Below are 18,925 nucleotides of genomic sequence, written 5' to 3' on the forward strand. Positions count from 1 at the left end.
AGCGCGCAGGCGCACCGAGGGCTCTCGCGCTCAGTTTTCGTGTATAGAATTTCGAAAAAACATCGGTGCAAATTATAAGTCTGTATCATAATGTCCGGTGTTTTCGTGTTTGTTGTTTTGTTTTTATTTTGTTTTATTTTGCGAGTTGGTTATTAGATGCTGCTCCAGCCAGCCAGAGAATCCCCCGCCGCCCCGCCCTCTCCTCCCTGTGCCGCAAGCAGCAGTTGCACCTCGCAAACGGAGGGCGCCCTTACTCCCAGCAAATGGGCGATAGAAAACCGATCGGTGCCTATGACATTCCCAATATGCGCTGGCTGCCGTCGGAGCAGCATGAGTATGAGCATTTTTTTTTTTTTTTTTTTTTTTTTTGCCGATGCCCGTGATGCCGCCCCCCATCACGATGCCGCCCCGGGCAACCGCCCGTGTCGCCCGTATCTAAAACCGCTACTGACTAGGGCAATTATCAAAGGTAATGATATTCAGGTAAAACATTTGCAGCCTGAAGTAACTGCATCCAAGCCACTGAAAATCCCTTTAACTGAATTTTGAATTTTCATTAAGTGAAACTGATTCCTTAAGTTTAAGCTGATTCTGCAGCTGATTCCAGGAGGAAGAAGAACTCATCAACAAGTCAAACTCAAAAAGAAGTGCATTTTCAACAGTACGTTTCAGTTTTTCTGCATGACAAAGAAATGCTGCTGCAGTTAATGGAAAAAATCTGTCAGCATGACTCTCTGTGGGCTTAGATTTTAAGAAATGAAAATGCAAAACTACAGAAAAAGTTCTGGTATCTTGTTGCCCAGACTGTCAGGTAATAATAACACTTTTTTTTTCTTATTTTTAAATTTTATTCATTTAGTTTTTTACTGTGAACTATCACAAATTGTTATAGTTATTTCAGTGTTTATGCATTAATATTCATATTTTGGTATAGTATGAATGGCAATGTCACGAGGAAAAACTGTAAAATTTCTGAAGAAAATTTTCAGAAGTTTTCTGTCTGCTTCATCACATTTCCCAAAGGCGTCCAGTGGCTTGAATTGGCGGGCCAATTCTGGCCCCCAGGCCATATGTTTGCCACCCCTAACATAAACTGAAACTAAACAGAGAGCTTTACACCTCATACTTTTGATATATTTTTGATATTTCATTGGCTGAAATAATTAATTCAAAGGAAAACTCATTACTGTTTGTCTTTCTCTCTTCTTTACACAAGTCGACCATTAATACAGCAAATGTTTCACAAAAGAGCACAAAAAAGATCACACTGATCAGCTTTCAGGATCTGTTGTCAACAAATCATGCTGTTGCTGCTACTGCTGGGGACTGAGCCACTATCTTACTGTGAGAACTTCATTCCAAAATTCACACTGAACTGACCGGCCAGGTTTATAATAATATATATGTGAGACGTGGAGTCATCATGACTTTGATTTGAAAATGCCAGCATGATGTGTGGGAGCCATAATTGGCAAGAATGTAGTTCTGCAAGAACCTATTGAGAGCAGCTTGAATACCTTTCTGCCTCACTCTCTTTGTTTTTTCTCCCCCGTGCCTCTCTGTATTCTGCCCACACGTGTCTGTTTCTATTTTTTTTAATATCCTGTTTTTTCTAGCTTCTTCTGTCTCTCTGGTTGTGCTTGTTCACTGTGAAATTCTGCCAGGGCATCAAAAGAAACCTGATTATTAACAAATGCTAATAAGGTTTTTCCATAGGTGGGGGGATCATTCATGATACTCGGTGCTTGTCAAAGAGCTAAGATGAGGGTAACTATCTCACAAAGCTAGCAGCTTTACTGATCTCTTTAAGGAAAGTGATTCAGTTTCTGAGAAACTCAACGACCCATTAGAGGCAGATGTTACACCCATTGTTTAGGCTGACCCCATTTCATATCAGTTCCTAGTACCCAGCGTGTCAAATTTTGTGATTAACTGCCATTGCTCGAGTCACCAAAGGAAGCACTACATCTTTGAAAGATGCTCGACATTTAAGTATTTTATTTTATTTCAGTGCGCTGACAAGAGCAGCCGTGTTTTCCTACCGCTGCCTTCAATATCAGTGTTTACCAAATTAATAAGAAATGAGACATTTTTAAATTAAGCCTAGTTTTCCATTAAGTATCTGAAATATACACAATAAAATACAAAGTCATGTGTTCTTGAAGCCAGCTGTATCTTTTTTTTATCAGAATTCTTTGTGTTCTTTGACACACAGAGGACAAATGAACCAGGTACGGCAGGTATGTGAACAAACCAGATAGACTTTGTGAACCAATCCCTGATTTTTGTACAACCTTTATAAGATGAATCACTGCTGCAGCACTTGTCACGTTTGTCCCAGTTGCCACATCATTTGTACACTTTTTGGGTAACAGGGCAAAAAAAAATACGCAGATCTTCCGTGAAACCATGTGTTTATGTGTAACAGTGGGAACACAGTCATACTACATGCATCTGAGGGCTTAAAAAGGGTCCCTAAAAGATAACGTGTTCTCAAACTTGGAGATATCAGTACCTGGAGTTTTGTTTTTTGACTTTTTTTAAAAGCAGATCTTTACACATCTTAGCTGAATCTTGTTTTGTGACCTGTAATTTGATCTTAACAAGATTTTTTTTTTTTTAATTAGGATTTTAGGGAATAAGTTGTTCTGTTGTATCTGAGGCAAAAAATGCTCTGGAACAATCTGCATCTAGATGATAAGGCAACAGGAAATAGTGGCTCCTTCTTCCCTGTGTAACTTTTTTTTTTTTATTATCTCTACCACCATCTCCAACCCATACATCATAGCCACTTTTCCCTTTTACTCACATTGCTATCCTTCTGTTACAAGTCACCCCTGACACTCATCTCCACCCATTCCACCATGCCTGCACCCTCTTCTTCACCTGTCTCGTGCACTGTCGGTTTCTTTGCATGGCTGACCTCAGGTATTTAAACTCTTCCACCTTTAATATCTATGTTCTTTGCATCTCAGCTCCATCCTATTTACAAGCATTCTGCCTTTCTTCCACTTCCATTCCTCTCCTCTTCAGTGTATACCTTCACCTCTGCACCTCTTCCATCCCCTCAATATTCTCACTAAGGTTCATCTGCAGACATCATAGTCCACAGAGACTCCTGCCTGATCTCGTCTGTACACCTGTCCATCACCACTCAAGATTCAAGATTCAAGATCCTTTTATTTGTCACGTACATAGTTATACAAGTATAACACGCAGTGAAATGTGACCTGATACGCTCCTCGACTGTGCAAAATAGAGAGAGAAAAACATTATATACAGTAAGTAAGCAGATATATACAAAGAGGACATTATGTGCAATAATTGAGTGAATTATATACATTAAGTTAAATAGAATAAAACAATCTGGAAATTTACAGTTCAAAATTTGGGAATGTACATTGTGTGGGTGGGGTGTTAAAGTGACTTGTGCCGCAATGAAGTCAGAAGGATCAGGCATGATATGGGAATATGTGAGTCCTGTCTCAGTTCGTTATGGTTGATATGGGGAGTGGGGGGAGTGTGTGTGTGGGGGGGGAGCAGAGCAGATGCCTGATATAATCCCATCCCCACCGTGAACCCATCACTCCTACTGCATCTCTGTCCCCCTGTCTTCATACATGTCCTGCACCATGCTGACATACTTGTCTGTCATGCCTGACTTCCTCATGCAGTACCGCAGTTCCTCTCCTGGCACCCTATCATATGCTTTCTCTAGATCCACAAAGGCACGGTGCAACTCCTTGACCTTTTCTAAACTTCTCCTTCAACACTCTCACAGCAAAAATCACAATTGTGCTCTTTCTTGGGCATGAAGCCATGCTGCTGCTCTCTGCTCAACACCTCTTTCCCTTATCATCATGGTATGACTCATCAACTTTATCCCTCTGTAGTTACTTCAACTCTTTCTTTCTTTCTAGGTAAGTCATTAAAAAAAATCACAATCTGAAAAAAACAACCTTTAGCTGTCTTCATTCAAAGTTTTATATATTAATATCAATCTTCCACCAAAAGTTTTATGTAAGCTACGTAACTTCACAGCATTTGTATCACACCACACATCACAGTTCATTGCAATAAGATCTTTATAAGATGAAACTGGAGCAAATGATTTGGATGCCAGCGAGTATTGGTTGCCACATACATGTCACTCATGCAGAGTTTGTTCATGTGCAGTAGTTTTCATTTTCCAGGTTCTGAGCCCTCAGGAACAGTGATGTGTGCAGACATATGCTGATATTTCGACGTAATCTCACATTTCTAACCTTTCTTCACTGTGGATTTTATGTTAATGACTAGCATCACAAATACAAATGCCAAAAAGCTATTTGTTGATAAGCAAGGGTAAGCGAATGAATAATTTACACATGCATTTAATTCTGGTAAATGTGATATTTCTGGCTAAAGAATTTTCAGCAGCCCTTTATCGCTTTAACTAGAAAACAAATGAAAAGGTTCACCAGGTACAAGTCTGATGCAAACAAGGAATGACAGGAACTCTAGAGACCTTACAAAATAGCAACTCACACAAAGCCAGACGTTACCTGCACTTCCTGATCCTACTGAAGAAATACTGCACATACCAATGTTATATGTTCACCATGCCCTACATTTGAAACGGATACAGAAAGTGCATACATTTTGAAAATATATCTGTGTTTTCATTAATTTAATTCATTTTCATTTACTAGATTTTTGTGAGAGAAATAGTTTTGTTTGGGTTTCTTATTTGCGCAAATAGGTAGCTAAGTATTCTGACTAATACTTATCAAAAAGAGAACTGTGTTAGAAAATAGAATAAATTCATTCATTTGACATCAGTAAGGACAAATATTAGTCAAAATTAGTCAAATAGCCATTCAATTAAGAAACACTGGGACCTTTATGCTTTGTATTTCTAAAGGGTTTAAAACCTGAGCTCAATCTTGACTAAAACAAAACAATCTTAAGTCTAAACTATGGGCAAATGACAATATGTGAGAAAACAGGTTACATATAGAACTAAATTTAGGAGCAAGATTATAAAGAACTACAGCAAAAGCTTCCAGTTTTCTCAGTGACTATCTGCTACTCTCTAGTGGCCAGTTAATGAAACTGCTGGAATATTCTTAAGTAAATTGTCCAACATGTAGAGACGTGTTCTTAAACTCTTTACCCAGTGATTGCCTTTGATGTGTGGTTCACTTTCAAGTCATTGGTCACAGCATTGCTTTACAGCAAAAAGGGCCTTAGCTCAAATCAGTTTTCATGGTGTTAGAGGAGACTGTAGTTTTGCTTGTCAAACTTCAAGCACATGCAGATTAAGTGAAAAAAGTAAAGAATAGGAAAAAATAGCTATTAACTTTCAATTATGTTAAAGGTAAGATAACCCTTCAACAGCTGTATGTACAGTAAATATGTAGTTTGGATTCACGCTGAGGTTTTTTACTGAGACAAGTGTTGTTGTGGACTGATGGCTGACTTGATCTTTATTTAAATTTCGTCAACAGTTTGAAATAATACAATATGAGAAGCTAAACGTTCTTTTCAGCATCTCCAACTATTGCCAACTGTCTCCATCAGGTGGCAATGTTGAGCCAGAACGTCTGACGTTTCTAAGCTCATAGCCATGACTCAAAGCAGTGGACTGAAAAGACTCCACACAGAGCAGTGTCTTGTTATTTGCAGACTATGTAGATGCACGTAGCTCCCCACGGCCACTAGGGGGCCCCCGAGCTGCAATCTCAGCCACAACACACAGCACCTTGCAAAAGTCTTGAGTCATGTGGAGATTCAGAAATTCTTTTATTGCTGCCATATAACCTGCATTATCATAATTGCATTAATAACATGTTTTACAGCATTATTTTATTAGTAATATTTCTTACAGGGTTCATATTGCATTGAAGATGTTTGTCATCACATTGACCTTTTTTATTTACAGGCTTAGTTATGATCATTTTATACACATTGCATATTTGTGCTTATTTGGAGTTGATGTTTCATCCAAAAGGGTCTTAAGTTTCACTGTAGAACACAGAAGGTTGACTGCATGCATGCTTACAATACACATAAATTTAGTGACAGGCCTGAGCGAAGGCCCAAGTGTCTTCTGCTTCTTTTTGTAACCTGTTGCCCTTTAGTCTACTTGGTGACTGATGACCAGAGTTAGTGACCAGCCTCAGAGACCCTGGGGGCTTGAAGTTTATTGCCTTATTTGGTAGGTGTTATAGAAAAGAGAAGTTATATGTCTGTGTCTAGCCATTAAAAATGTACAAGATGTACCATTGTCTGTAAACAATGACTGTACACAATGTATTTTTGACCTGTAATTGACGCACGTGGGGGTGTGATCCTCAGTGCTATAAAACCAGCATCCAGTGTATTTTTGTGAGGAGACTCATGCTGAAATTTCTTCTCCTGTGTTAATAAACTCACCGTTTGATTGCACTTTTCTGGGGCCTCCGTGGTTTGTTTCACTGCTCTACATTGATCGATTTCGCAACAGTCACCTCTGATTTCTTTATATTTTTCTTGCAAGGAGTCAGACCTTTCAGAAAGTCTTGAGTAACAGCTCTCCAGGCTTTCTGAAGGGCTTTCAAAGTTTTTCTTTGGAGAATGTCTACTTTTTTTTTTTAACTCATTTTCAGCCCAATCAATTTACCCGACCATCAAATTGTTGTCCGTATGTTCAGAGGAGATCAGGAGAACTATTCCTGATGACTACTTAAAGAAATATCAAAGTGTTCAGGCTGTGCTGAAGAATAAAGGTGGCCATACCAAATATTGACTTGTAAGAATCATACAAACGGTGCTTTTTCCTTAACCCCCTCCCCCTCATCTTCCATGTATGCTTGTTTTGTACACGAATAGGTATTTCTTTCTTACTTAGCAAATTATAATGAAATTAGGGGTTAAACTTTAAATAAAGAAAACTAGTAACGCCCAGACTCATTAATATTAATTTTAACTTTATTCTGCAGTCTTTTAACGGCATTAAACATTTTCATGTATTCAGATGGGAATAGTGGAAATATTAATGGACATGGCGGCAAAATTGATTTTATAAAAAACGTGTATAGGAATAATCTTCTGTGTCTTTTTAAAGACACATGGAAAAAAGGTACACCCATAAAAAATAGGCTAAATAAATAGAGGTGACAATTTTATCTTTTAATTTTATTTGTTTTCCCACTTGAACAAAAAAAACCAACTTTTCTCCCCAAAACAAATACAACTTCATCAAAAACAAACACATTTTCAGATTTTGTGTGTACTCGTGTCTTAATTTGAAATGTTACCAGTGAAGACATGCTGATATTCCTATATTTGAATCAAAAGATATTTTTGATATAGGACCCTAAATCCATAAATCCGTGCAAAACCGAGCGGAAGTTTGGCTTTCCTGACAGGAAGTTGTCAGCAGTGTTTTTGTTGCTAGTGGGGACTGTTGTGTTGTGAAAATGGCGACACCTCGTCGCTCATCTCAGCAGCAGCAGCAGCCAAACTCCCTCCTGTCCTCCCCGCCCCGCGGCTCCTCTCACCTTGTCACTCCGCCCGGCTCTCCGCCGGCATCCACCGATGATGTCAGCTCCCTTCCCCACGGAGCCGCGATGGAGAACACGGGTGACGGTGAGGTAACACCGGCCTCTCCCACCACCACCTCCCCTGCTTTGGCCCTCGCTACCAGTAGCAGCAGCAGCAGCAGCACCACCACCACCAGCAGCAGCAGCAGCACCACTAGCAGCAGTGCTAGCTCCCCGAGCACCACCGAAGGTAGCGGGACCAGTCCCAGTTCTACGCCTGATTCGAGCAGCGGGAACCCGGGCAGCAGCGGTGCAAACGGCGCTTTCAGGGAGTTGTTTGAAGCCTGCAGAAATGGTGATGTTTCCAGGGTGAAGAAACTCGTGGATGCGGTGAATGTGAACGCCAAAGACATGGCTGGACGCAAATCGACACCCCTGCATTTTGCTGCAGGTAAAAACAACGGAAACCACTTTTTTCTTTTAAATGAATCGGGCTTATTTCAGGCTGTCCAGCTGTGAGGTGCGTTTAAGGTGTGGGAGTGACCAGAAAGAAACTAACATTAATATCCGCCTGTGAGAAGCAAGCACATGCTATAGCAGTAGAGTACTCATCACGTTTTTAAGGAGCAAAGATCTGACATGCACTTATGAAGAAAAAAAATACTCAGCTAATGTCCGAAACATTAAAATTAAATATCTAATATTTAATTATTTTTTTTTGTCAAAACCACTTTTCAGCCTCATTAAACCATAAAACTAGTTATGATCCATTAATTTGCTGCGTCCCTTTAAATTAATGATCAGTTTAGTCTGTAAAATTGGATTGCATTCCAGTATAATGAAACCGTGTTCACCATAACTTAACGCAGAGTGCGTTTTGCTTAATGTAGAGCTGCCTTGGACTGCTTGCACTTTAACAATTTCCTACAGAGAAAACAGAGAAACATCTTCCTGTGTTACTGCGTTGTTACACTACACTCAGTCACACCCAAAATGCCATTAATAATTGATTTCCAAAGGAGAGGCAAATATTACACTGTGCCAAATGTGTGGAGAGAGGACACAAATTAAATAATGAGAGCATTAAATAACATCGTGGTTGAGTAATGGTGCGTTGTGTGTGTGGCATTTGTAGATAGAGGCATATGGTAATTTGCATTTTTTAATATGTTAAATGTTTGCAAGATGGCTTAAAAAGTGCCTGTGACATTTAAATGGAAAACCGAAACAAGTGATTGAGGAAACTTAGTAGAGTGATTTTATATCTAAAGTGTCAGAAAGATGCATGTACATTATTTACATGTTCCAGTAAAACAGAAAACATAAGGTTTAAGTGGTTGAGCAGATGTAATATAATCCAGTGGTTGTCCTGCTGTATTGGACGTTTGAATCTTCAGACCTACCTTTTGTGCAGTGCGTGTGTGGAAATTGCTTATTATGTTCTTCTTCTTAAAAAATAAAAAATAGCTTTTCAAAAGGCACAAGCATTACACTGTTATTAATCTGCATATTAAAAATACAGGTATGTCGAGTGAAACAATCATTTATATATGTATTGACATATCAGTCTGCAGGAGGTAAACGGTCATCACTGTGACAGAACATTGACCTTAGTTCAGCTTAATTTAATGAACGCCTCTGTCACAATGGACTGTTCATCTTTGCTTGAGGAGGAAGAGCCAATGCTTTTTCTAAAAATGCTTTAGCAGTCCAGAAACAAAAAAGAAAAACATGCACAGCTGTTTTACATCACAAGCCTTTCTAATCCTCAGTAGCCTCAGCGAGATGAACAGATTCTCTTGAGTCACAAAGTGAGTTTGCGACAAAACTGGCATGTAAATAAAAACAACAACAACACATAATTAAATGATTTATTGATTGTAGTTGAATGTGAAAAATTGACGTGATTAAACAGTAAAACTAAGTCCAGACCTGCCAGACAAGGCTGTTGCAGTAACTTGTTTTTAGTGCTCTGGCTTCTTAGTTGGTCTTCTGCTTTTATTTTCATCACTCATCTCCCTTTCTGCCTTTCTTTTAGGTTTTGGGCGGAAAGATGTGGTGGACCATCTGCTTCAGACCGGTGCTAATGTGCATGCGCGAGATGACGGGGGTCTCATCCCGCTGCACAACGCCTGCTCATTTGGTCACTCTGAGGTGAGGCTTCATAACATATTAATGTACTCATCAGAAGACTTCTGTCATGTTTGCATTCAGGAGGGTTTACCTTGTAGCGACATAAGTAGATGCTTCCTAGATGAGTTTTAAACACCACACTCTCTTCTTCACCTCACAAGAGAGGTGAAGAAGAGAGGACTGCCAGGGTGGAGTGGGTGAACATGAGTGTCAGGGGTGATTTGTGACAGAAAGATGGCAGCAAGAGTGAAAGGGAAGGTTTACAAGATGGTGGTGAGTCCTGCTATGATGTGTGGTTTGTAGACTGCAGCACTGACAGAAAGACAGAAACATTTCTTGAGGCAGAGATGAAGATGCTAAGATTTTACTGACCGAAATTGATCATACAGGATGCCAAGGCACTCTTTTGTACAACAAATTATGAAATGTATTTTAATAGAAAAATTATTGTACAAGTAGAACATCCATCTATCTTCTTCCGCTGGAGGCTATCCCAGCTGTCTTAGGTTAAGCTGCAGTGTACACCCTGGACGGGTCAGAGAGTCAAGTTCTGCTCAGTTTAGCAGTGGTTCCCTCGATGCTCTCCACAACCAGAAATCCACCTGGTTCTTCATCCATCTAGCGATGCCTGACATTCATTCAAGTTTTTAATCCAACTTTAACTGGATTTATATCCAGTCACACAAAGTTTTTTTTTATATGTCACCAAAGAAGAAGTTAAAATGAGCTCCTAATGGAAGTTCCAGCGATACAGATTACATTGAGCATATCTGGAAAATGACTCTCATTCTTATTCTGCTCATGAGTGAGCATGCAGATGTTTTGGATTATCTCTGACAGATGTGCTAATCCTTTTTGTCCTCCTGGCTTTTTGCTACAGTGATCAATCCAGCATTCATGGTTTCAAATGTTAGAGAGCTTTTGGAGCTTTGTTGGAGAGCACAGAAAATTGGAGCAGTAATGTGAATTTATCACAGCAGCGGTTAACATTTTGATGACAGATACTTGGAAACTGAAAGTGATCAGTCACACACAGCTAAAATATTGAAAGTGGACAACTGCCTTGTTTTTTTTTTTAATCAATCCATCTGCACTTTATCTGCGTCTGGATCGTGATGGCAGTCCAGACTTTCCTCTCTCAGCTGGGAAAGGGACAGAGGGGACGCTGAGGTGTTCCCAAGTTACCTGATGGGAATAGTGTCTTCACTGTGTCCTGCTTCTGTCCTGGGGTCTCCTCCCAGTTGGACATGGCCAAAACACCCCAGCTAGGAAATATCCTAGGTAGTATGCCTGAACAACCTTGACTGGTTCCTTTCAGTGTGAAAGAGTCATAGCTCTAGAATGACTAAGCTCCTACTAAGCAACTTTCTGTAAGGGAGAGCTTAGACACCCTTGGGAAGCTGATTTCCATGGCTTGTATGTGCAGTCTTATTCTTTCGGTCATATCCACTGCTTGTAACCGTAGGTGAGCATAAGGACGTGGATTAACTGGTAAATCAACAGTTCCGCTTCCACACTCACCTCTCTCATTACCACAGCTGACCGTTACAGCATCTGAATTACTTCAGAGTCCATCTGTCAGTCTCCCACTCCCTTCTTGCTTTGCTTGCCTTTGGATTGAGTGGTGGTCAGAGGTGGAGGCCTTGGCATTCCTATCTTTTAGTGTTTTTTAAAGTGTAGCAGGTAGCAATGATAAAAAAAAAAAGATTGATGTAGCCTCTGTGACATCAGCTACTAGTTTATGAAATCTTTCGAAACATAATATTCTGGCTGTTTAAAAAAAAGAGAGAGAAAGAGCTAATGATAGCAGTGGCTAGATTGCAGATTAGCAACATGCAAACATGCTTACTTCTGCTAAAAAATTTGGATATTTAAACTAGAATGTGAGAGATTACTTTAGGCCATTAGAGGAACTGCAGTCTTGGACCATCTATTTGTCTTCATTGTTCAGCATCCTGCTTTGCACTGCTGGTGTTCTGGGGCCATTATGCTCGTACTGCAAAAGTGCGAGCACATTCTCTCAATCTCTTTCAGTCTCACCTCTCAACACATTATGTCCACTGTCGCAATTGGCTTTGGTGATGTTTTGGTCAGTCGTGCGCTCCTCGATTTTTGTAACCTTGCGTGTTTTGCTGTTGCTGCAAAAGCGCCGTACAGCCAGTATGATTGGGTGTGGCTGTGTGATGTTGTCACCAATACAACATTAATTTTAAAAGTATGTTGTTAGATTTTTAAATTTGTTTTGCAGGAAAAAATAACTCAAACTTCAAAGCAAAGCAGTTTGTACGTTGACTTTTTATTTTCAAACTATTGCTCTGTTTTTTGTTACACATGCAATTATTACATGTTATAAAGTTAAAAAAAGAAAGATCTGAACACCGATATGCCACAACCTTTTTATCGTAGGTGGTGTCCTTGCTGCTGTGTCAGGGGGCTGACTCTAACGCTCGAGACAACTGGAACTACACTCCGCTGCACGAAGCCGCCATCAAGGGCAAGATAGACGTCTGCATAGGTGAGCACACAAAACACACATGGCAAAAATGCCAGGCCATGACCTGTACAAAGGGGTTTGCATTAATGACTCTCACTCAGAAAGTATGCATTACACAGCGACCATCAGTACACTTAAAGATGTGTTTAGTGGCATTTGAAGGTCTCTGTATTGCTATTTTTCTTATGTCTGTTGACCCAGTAAGATTGAATTGACCGGTCGTGTGAACAGAAGCGAAACAGAAAACAGTCAGCGCTCGAACTGGTTGCTGTAATAGTGCTCTAGTTTGCTGCATTGCTCCTTTGGGTACAGTAAAAGCCAATGTTTATTTTTTACAGTCATGTAAATACACTTTTTCTCATCTCTGTTGATGATGCTTTGGGAATGTTTTTTTTCTAAAAATTAAAGTTTGAATTGAAGACGTGTTTTTGCAGCAGCTCACAGAGTTGTGTATAATCATTATATAGACATTCTATTAGAAACTTTAACGACCCCAGCCCATGCTCTACACTGCTATGCTTTTATTTCCTAGTTAGCTTAAAGCAGCAAATAATCTGTAAACTGTGTTACTGCCTATTCTTAGTCCCCCACCCACCCACCCACCCACACAGGGGACAAAGGAGCATTGATTTTTTTTTTCGTCTTACTTGTGAGTTCACATTCCTGTTGAGATGGTGCAAAGCGATACTAAAGTGTTTGATCCCTTCAGTCCACAACGACCTCTGTTTGGCCCTCTCTGTCATCACGACTAGCTGTCTTCCTGTCAGCAGCAGAAAGGAAAGTACCTTTCAAGACAGTCTTCACCGGGCTGACTGATAACAGCGATTTGCTGAGCAAAAATAGAGTCTGAGTAGGCTGCACGATGGTTTTGAAGAAAACAACATTGCATTTATTTATTGATTCATTGATTTTTAGTTCCCTGCCCTTTTGTTGTGGGTAGGCAGAGTCTTAACTATGGTGAAACTTGTAGGTTCCTAGCCTCACGGGTACTCGTAATCATTTATTATGGATACTCTCACAGCATATCTGCACCAGGAGATTTGTGTGATTTAACCAGCTGTGTGTAGAGATTACACGTAACCAAGTGTTGCAGACAGACTTAAACAAAAAAAAAAAAAAAGCCAACTTGTATCCTGGGGTAATGTTTGTCTCACACGCGTCTCAGATGAAATTGAATTGTAGCCATTCCATGAGACAGGTGAGCGATGGATTCCAAAAAGGCTTTCTGGGTGGATTTACAAATGAAGATTCAATTCCACAGAAAAATAGACGAGCTGTGTTACTGATCCCCGAGGAAAATCAGAGGTAAACACGATTGGCCACAAACATGAAAACAATCTGAGCTGTAATCTTTATGATGTTTGTAGAAAGGTATTGCTCAGGATGAGGACTAAGAACAAATGACTGCACGAACAGTCAGTGACACCTCGCCTGGAGTGCTGAGAGCAACAAGGAGGAAAAGTTGTGCCAGTCTTTTTTCTTTTTTTCATAGTTTCTGCAGGATGCCAAGGCCCTGAAAGACTGCATAGCAGCAATGGGCTTTGTGGTGCTATGATGATCCCTGAGAACAAACTTCACTCTGTTCTCAGGGGTTTTATCGATTTATCAATAATTATGAAAGAGACTGAAATTGAGGTAAAAAAAAGGGCTTAAATCTGCTGTTGACTTTCCCTTCACTCAGTCATGTTTGGTGTTGGTTTTCAGTCTGAGCAGTGCTTGGCTTTAAAACTTTCTGAAAAACTTTAGAAATGAGATGAATTCAGAAACTTCAAGCTGAAACGTACCAGCAAATAAAGACTTCACATTTCCAGGTTCCATTTGGCATCCAGCAGTCGGACTTCTAATGAATTTATGAACAACACACTTTGTGTTTTATTGTTTAATTATATTGACATGATATTTTAAGCACAGCATCAGTTGCAGGTGAAATTCTCTGTGATAGCTCTTTATAGCAGCTGGCTTTGTTTTACAATGGCTCATTTAAGGTCTTTACAACTAGAGCCCCACTGATATATCAGCTAATATTTGCTATTTGTCGATAAATTGATATGTGCATAAAAGATCTTTTGTCGGTGTTGCATCTTTGTAACAGCTGGTTTAGGGTTTCTATAACAGCAAGTTTAGGGTTTCACAATAGCCATTTCGCTTTAGGGTCTGTACAACAGTTTGTTTGGACTATTTACAACAACTGATTTAAGGTCCTTAAAACAGCTGACAGTACCAGCTGTGTGACCCTCTCTCTTTCAGTGACTGCCTTATAACCTTGACCTGCTCCCACGTTGCTTTCAAAAGATGTCTTTAAGTCTTTACGCCAGACAATTCTTTGTTTTGTCTGTCTGTACTGTGCTTAAACAAATTTGACGTTGTTTGCATTTGATTAAATATAGCAGTGAGCGTAGCTGTGGTAGATGGAGCTAAACAGAGAATATTTTGTAATATAATATTCAAGCACAATGCAAATATGTTTTTTAACCAATGTGTTGTTTGAATTTGATTGAATATGCCATTTGCTCATTTGCAACGGCAACTCAAACTTGCAGCCCAATATGAAAATTTTGGCACACTGGCTATACCAATAATCACATCTCAGATTTTATTCTTCAGGGTAAAATGATTGATTTGCAAAGTTTGTACAGTTAGAGTTTTCTGACTCTGATATAGTGTATATATACGAGCAAACCTCACAGAAGCAAGTAAGACAGCGATTGGAAAATGTTTACAGGCTAAATCTTTTTAGATCAGGCTTAATGCTATGCAGACTTTTTGGGGATTATTTCAAGGACACAAACAGCCTTAGTTGTTTGTGTGCTTATACACTGTTATACGGTGCTCCAATAGGCGCGTTAGTAAATATTAGTGCCTTCACTTTGAGAAAACACAGCCTAATAATCGTTTTGAACCAAGAGCCTAATAAATATGTTGTTTGCTACCAGTTCAGAAGGCAAATATGTCCAGGTCACATAATCAAGTGGTGAGATAATTTAAAAATCTGGCTGCCATCCTCAAAAGCATTTCTTTCTCTTGCCTTTGGCACAAAGGAAAAATGCAATCCACATTTCCACTCACCGTTGTTCTCCTGGATGTGTTTGTCCCTGACCGCAATAAGAATTTGCAAAGCTGAATAGATTTTCTGCAAGATTTCATAGTAAGATATCAAATTAAAATTAATTTAAAATATATTTTTAAACAGTTCTTTCATAGATTTAATAAAGCTGCAAAGGTAATTTAGATTTAATTTTGTTATCAAAGCGACATAACCTTTGCTTCAAGCGCTTTTTACTCCATATCTTTGAATAGAAACAATTATGCTCATTTCTACCTCTATATTCTTGTTCCAACACTATAAGCAAGTACTTTTTGTACAAGTCACAATTTTGAAATGACCTCTATGTATCCTGTACTTACCTGTTTTTGTTTGTTTTTTTGTTATTCTCCCCATTCCTTTAATTGATTAGCCTCTCGGTCTTCTTCCCCAAAAGTTCTGATTCGCTGCCCCTTGCCTGGCTTCCATAAACAGAACCAGGGCTTGAGATTACCATATAAGGAAATATGCCCTGGTCTGATGTTAGTTTTGGCACAGGACTTGAAAATATATTGTAAATCAAGAGAGATGCCTGAAGCTTGAGCTTTTAATTTACAGGGATTAGTTTTACATAAGCTTACCAAATGATTATGAGCATTCGCCACTCTAACAGTGTATATTGCTGAAAAAGAGGTTCCCTTTTGAACTGTTACAAGTCAAGACCAGAGCATGTTTTTGGATAAACCCACCAGTCCACCACATGCAGTAAAACTGCATCTATAGTGTCAGATGTGGACCAGAAAAGGTACAGAGAAGATTTGGGTTGCAGTCCAAACTGCACAGTTACAACCAAACCGAGGCATGTAAACAAAAATCACATGGTCTAGCTTTCTTGTTTGTTGGACAGAGTTTTAGTAGCCTGTCATCCTGCCAGGCTGAAGATTTAGCAGCTCTGATTTGACTGTAAATTCAGCTCAGTGAGATGGACGCTCTGTCCTCGTCTCTTGTATTCAGACATCTTAAGTAAGAAATTAATCTCTCATTACTCGACTGGCATATTTTCAAGTTCAAGGTTAAGAGAAAATCTCATTGACATGAGGATATTTCAGATCCTGAGGCAGCCATGCTGAAGACGATGGCTTCCAGTGATTCCAATGACAGTTCCGTATATGGGTTATTTTTATTCTTTCCACTGCTTCTTTGTTCGCGTGGGGACACCACGGCGGATGGATCCGCATGTTTGATTTGGCACAGGTTTTTCTTACGCCTCATGCCCTTCCTGACGGAAATCTCCCAGGGATTTGTGTCTCTTCCCGGTCTCGAAATGGGAATCGTTCATGCGTTAGCTGAATGTGTTAACCACAACACCATGAGTATAAACCACTACAGGGCCATCCCTCTCTGGGTGCTGCATTAATGAACCACAATGATCTATTTGATAAAAACAATGTGATTGTATCCATGCATGCATGGAATTGTGAGGATCCTTATCCATGCATTTTAATTTATGGAATCCATGGAGCCTGATGGGTGGAGACAGCTTTTCCGGTTAAAATGTCTCTTAACCATCCAGCTAAGGCTGTTGTCGATTTATTTTTCTATCATTTGAAGATAATAGAAAATCATTTACTTTAGGAAATGTCAAAAAAGTGAGCATTGCCGTCACAATTCCACTGAAGTGGCATCTTTAAAGAGACTATTTTTTACTTTTATCTATTTGAACAATTCTTGTTTTTGAGAAAATAATTGGTGTTTTTCCTAGATGAATGATTTAGAAATTGCAGTTTATTATTTTTTTCCCCTCCTTCTTAATTAATATTTTCAGAACCACAGTCATCATGTAATTTGGTGCTCCATGCATTTATTCAGATCATATTGTTCAACTTCCCAGTTATCACTGTGTGGCCCGCTGTGACGGAGCAGAAGAAAGACTTCCTTATCTTCACTATATGACGTGCATTTTGAGCAGACAAAAGCAAAAAATGTTCTTAAAGAAAGGCTTTCACTGTGAAGCATTTCCAAGAGAACTCTGTGCAACAAGAGGCTGCTCGATTATAGCAAAACTCTGAATCATTAGATTAACTAATATCGACACCAAAATCATTAAACAGGACTGCTTCTTGGCTTTGGGTTAATCATGCATCGTATTTCTTGTTCGTCATCCGACTCCTCGGACCCAAAGGTTTTCAAATAGCTGGATTGGTTTGACCTTTCCGTTTTTGACTCAAGCTGTTTTGAACCTGCAAACAGCTTTGTAGGGGGCGAGACCTTTAGGGAGGGATGAAGGTGCCACACTTGAAGGGAAGGGAGTACACTGGAATTATAGCACAAAATGACAAGAGAATGATTGCAAAATGGCATTACCCTATTATCGTCTTGGAAGTTAAATAGCATATGTTTTAAGTAGTACCTCCCACTTTTATTCTTCTTTTAAATGTGTAAGCTGTATTCTTTTTTTCACATTAAAGAAACAAAGAAATCATTCACATTTACACATTTTAAAACCACTTTAGTTGAGACGGGCTGAGAAGGAGATATCTCTGTGCTCATTTTTTTTGTAAAAGTTGTTTGCTGAATGGTCACAGGTATCGGAGGCATTCATAGGATAACTGTTGCAAATCTAACATTGTCCTGAAAACGAATCTGGCATTTAAAAAACGGATTTGGGTCGTTCAGAGTGGGCTTTTGCAGGTATTACAGCACAACTATGTCCACTGGAGACTGAACTCAAAATTAGATGCTGACAGTTGTGAATGAATTACAAGCAGCACAGACCGTATTGCAAGATGCATGAGCATTTCAGGCTGTGAATGTGAGATTGCGTCGCTGTATGGTTGTGCATCAGGCTGTCGTTTCTCTCTCTGGCAGAGTATGGGCACATCTTTATTCGCTCGCTGTTGGATATCACTATCAGCGTCTGTGCGCGTGTGTACGCTCGCTTGTGTATGTGTGGGATTGGCGCAGAGTTAAATCATGTTTTTGTTGAGGGGTGAGTGGGTGAATAAGGTCTGCGTCAGTGCCGGGGCAGAAAGAGAGAGAGAGAGAGCACGTGCACGTATGTACCAAGATGCCTGCTTCTCTCTTCTTCTTCTGTGCCGGCTGTAAGCTGGGTGGTTTCAAGTGTACACAAGTGTACAAAGGGCTTGTGCGCTGGGAACTGCTCAACACTCACAATAGTGGGAAGTGTGGTGGAGAGGAAGTCAGTAAGAGTATTGACATTAGCACCCTCAAAAGGGCTCATTTAAAAAGCGCAAGGAGAGTTTGTTATTCAGCTCATACCTGTTCGGTAGTCTCATGCCTCTAGCCTCGCCTTGCTTTGTTCCTTTCCTTTCCTTTCCTTTCCTTTCCTTTCCTTTCCTTTCCTTTCCTTTCCTTTCCTTTCCCCACATTTCCAGCTCTCTTGTTTTGTTTTGCTCTTCCTCCCCTCTTTTCGTCCTCTACCTCTCCCATCCTCTCCGACTCTAAGCCCCCCCCATCCCATGGTTCCCTCTCCTCGTCTCTCCTGTCCCCTCCTCTCTTCGCCTCTCCTCTCTCATCTTGTTCTCCGCTGCATCGCTCAGTCAGTTGGAGAGGCAAGAGTCTCTCCACTCGCACTGCCTGCCCGCCTCGTCGCTGTTGCTGCTGCTGCCTCGATTAACCGTAGCCTCTCTTCTCTCCCTTTTCATTTCATTTTTTAAACTTATATTCTCATCTTAATCACAGCCTTTCCTTCCTCATCCGTGGAAGTGTGATGTGTTTTGTTGCCGGTCACGTAGCTGTTAAGTCCGCTGC

General features: G+C 40.0%; 1 protein-coding gene across 3 annotated transcripts in view; it reads left to right on the top strand.

Moving 5' to 3' along the window:
• Nucleotides 1-7,287: 7,287 nt before the first annotated feature.
• LOC100711647 (tankyrase-1) overlaps nt 7,288-18,925 on the top strand; it is a 105,953-nt gene continuing 94,315 nt past the window's right edge. The window contains exons 1-3 of one of the 3 annotated variants that reach the window (XR_266090.4): nt 7,288-7,956; nt 9,544-9,659; nt 12,045-12,153. Coding sequence is in view for 2 of the 3 variants with exons in the window: in XM_019361227.2 (XP_019216772.1) it covers nt 7,443-7,956; nt 9,544-9,659; nt 12,045-12,153 (739 nt within the window). In the remaining variant the exon portion in view is untranslated. The remainder of the gene's footprint in view (nt 7,957-9,543; nt 9,660-12,044; nt 12,154-18,925) is intronic. The other 2 variants (XM_019361227.2, XM_005451397.4) reach the window with 2 other exon arrangements.

This window comes from Oreochromis niloticus, linkage group LG7 (genome assembly GCF_001858045.2).
Source record: "Oreochromis niloticus isolate F11D_XX linkage group LG7, O_niloticus_UMD_NMBU, whole genome shotgun sequence".
NCBI lineage: Eukaryota > Metazoa > Chordata > Actinopteri > Cichliformes > Cichlidae > Oreochromis > Oreochromis niloticus.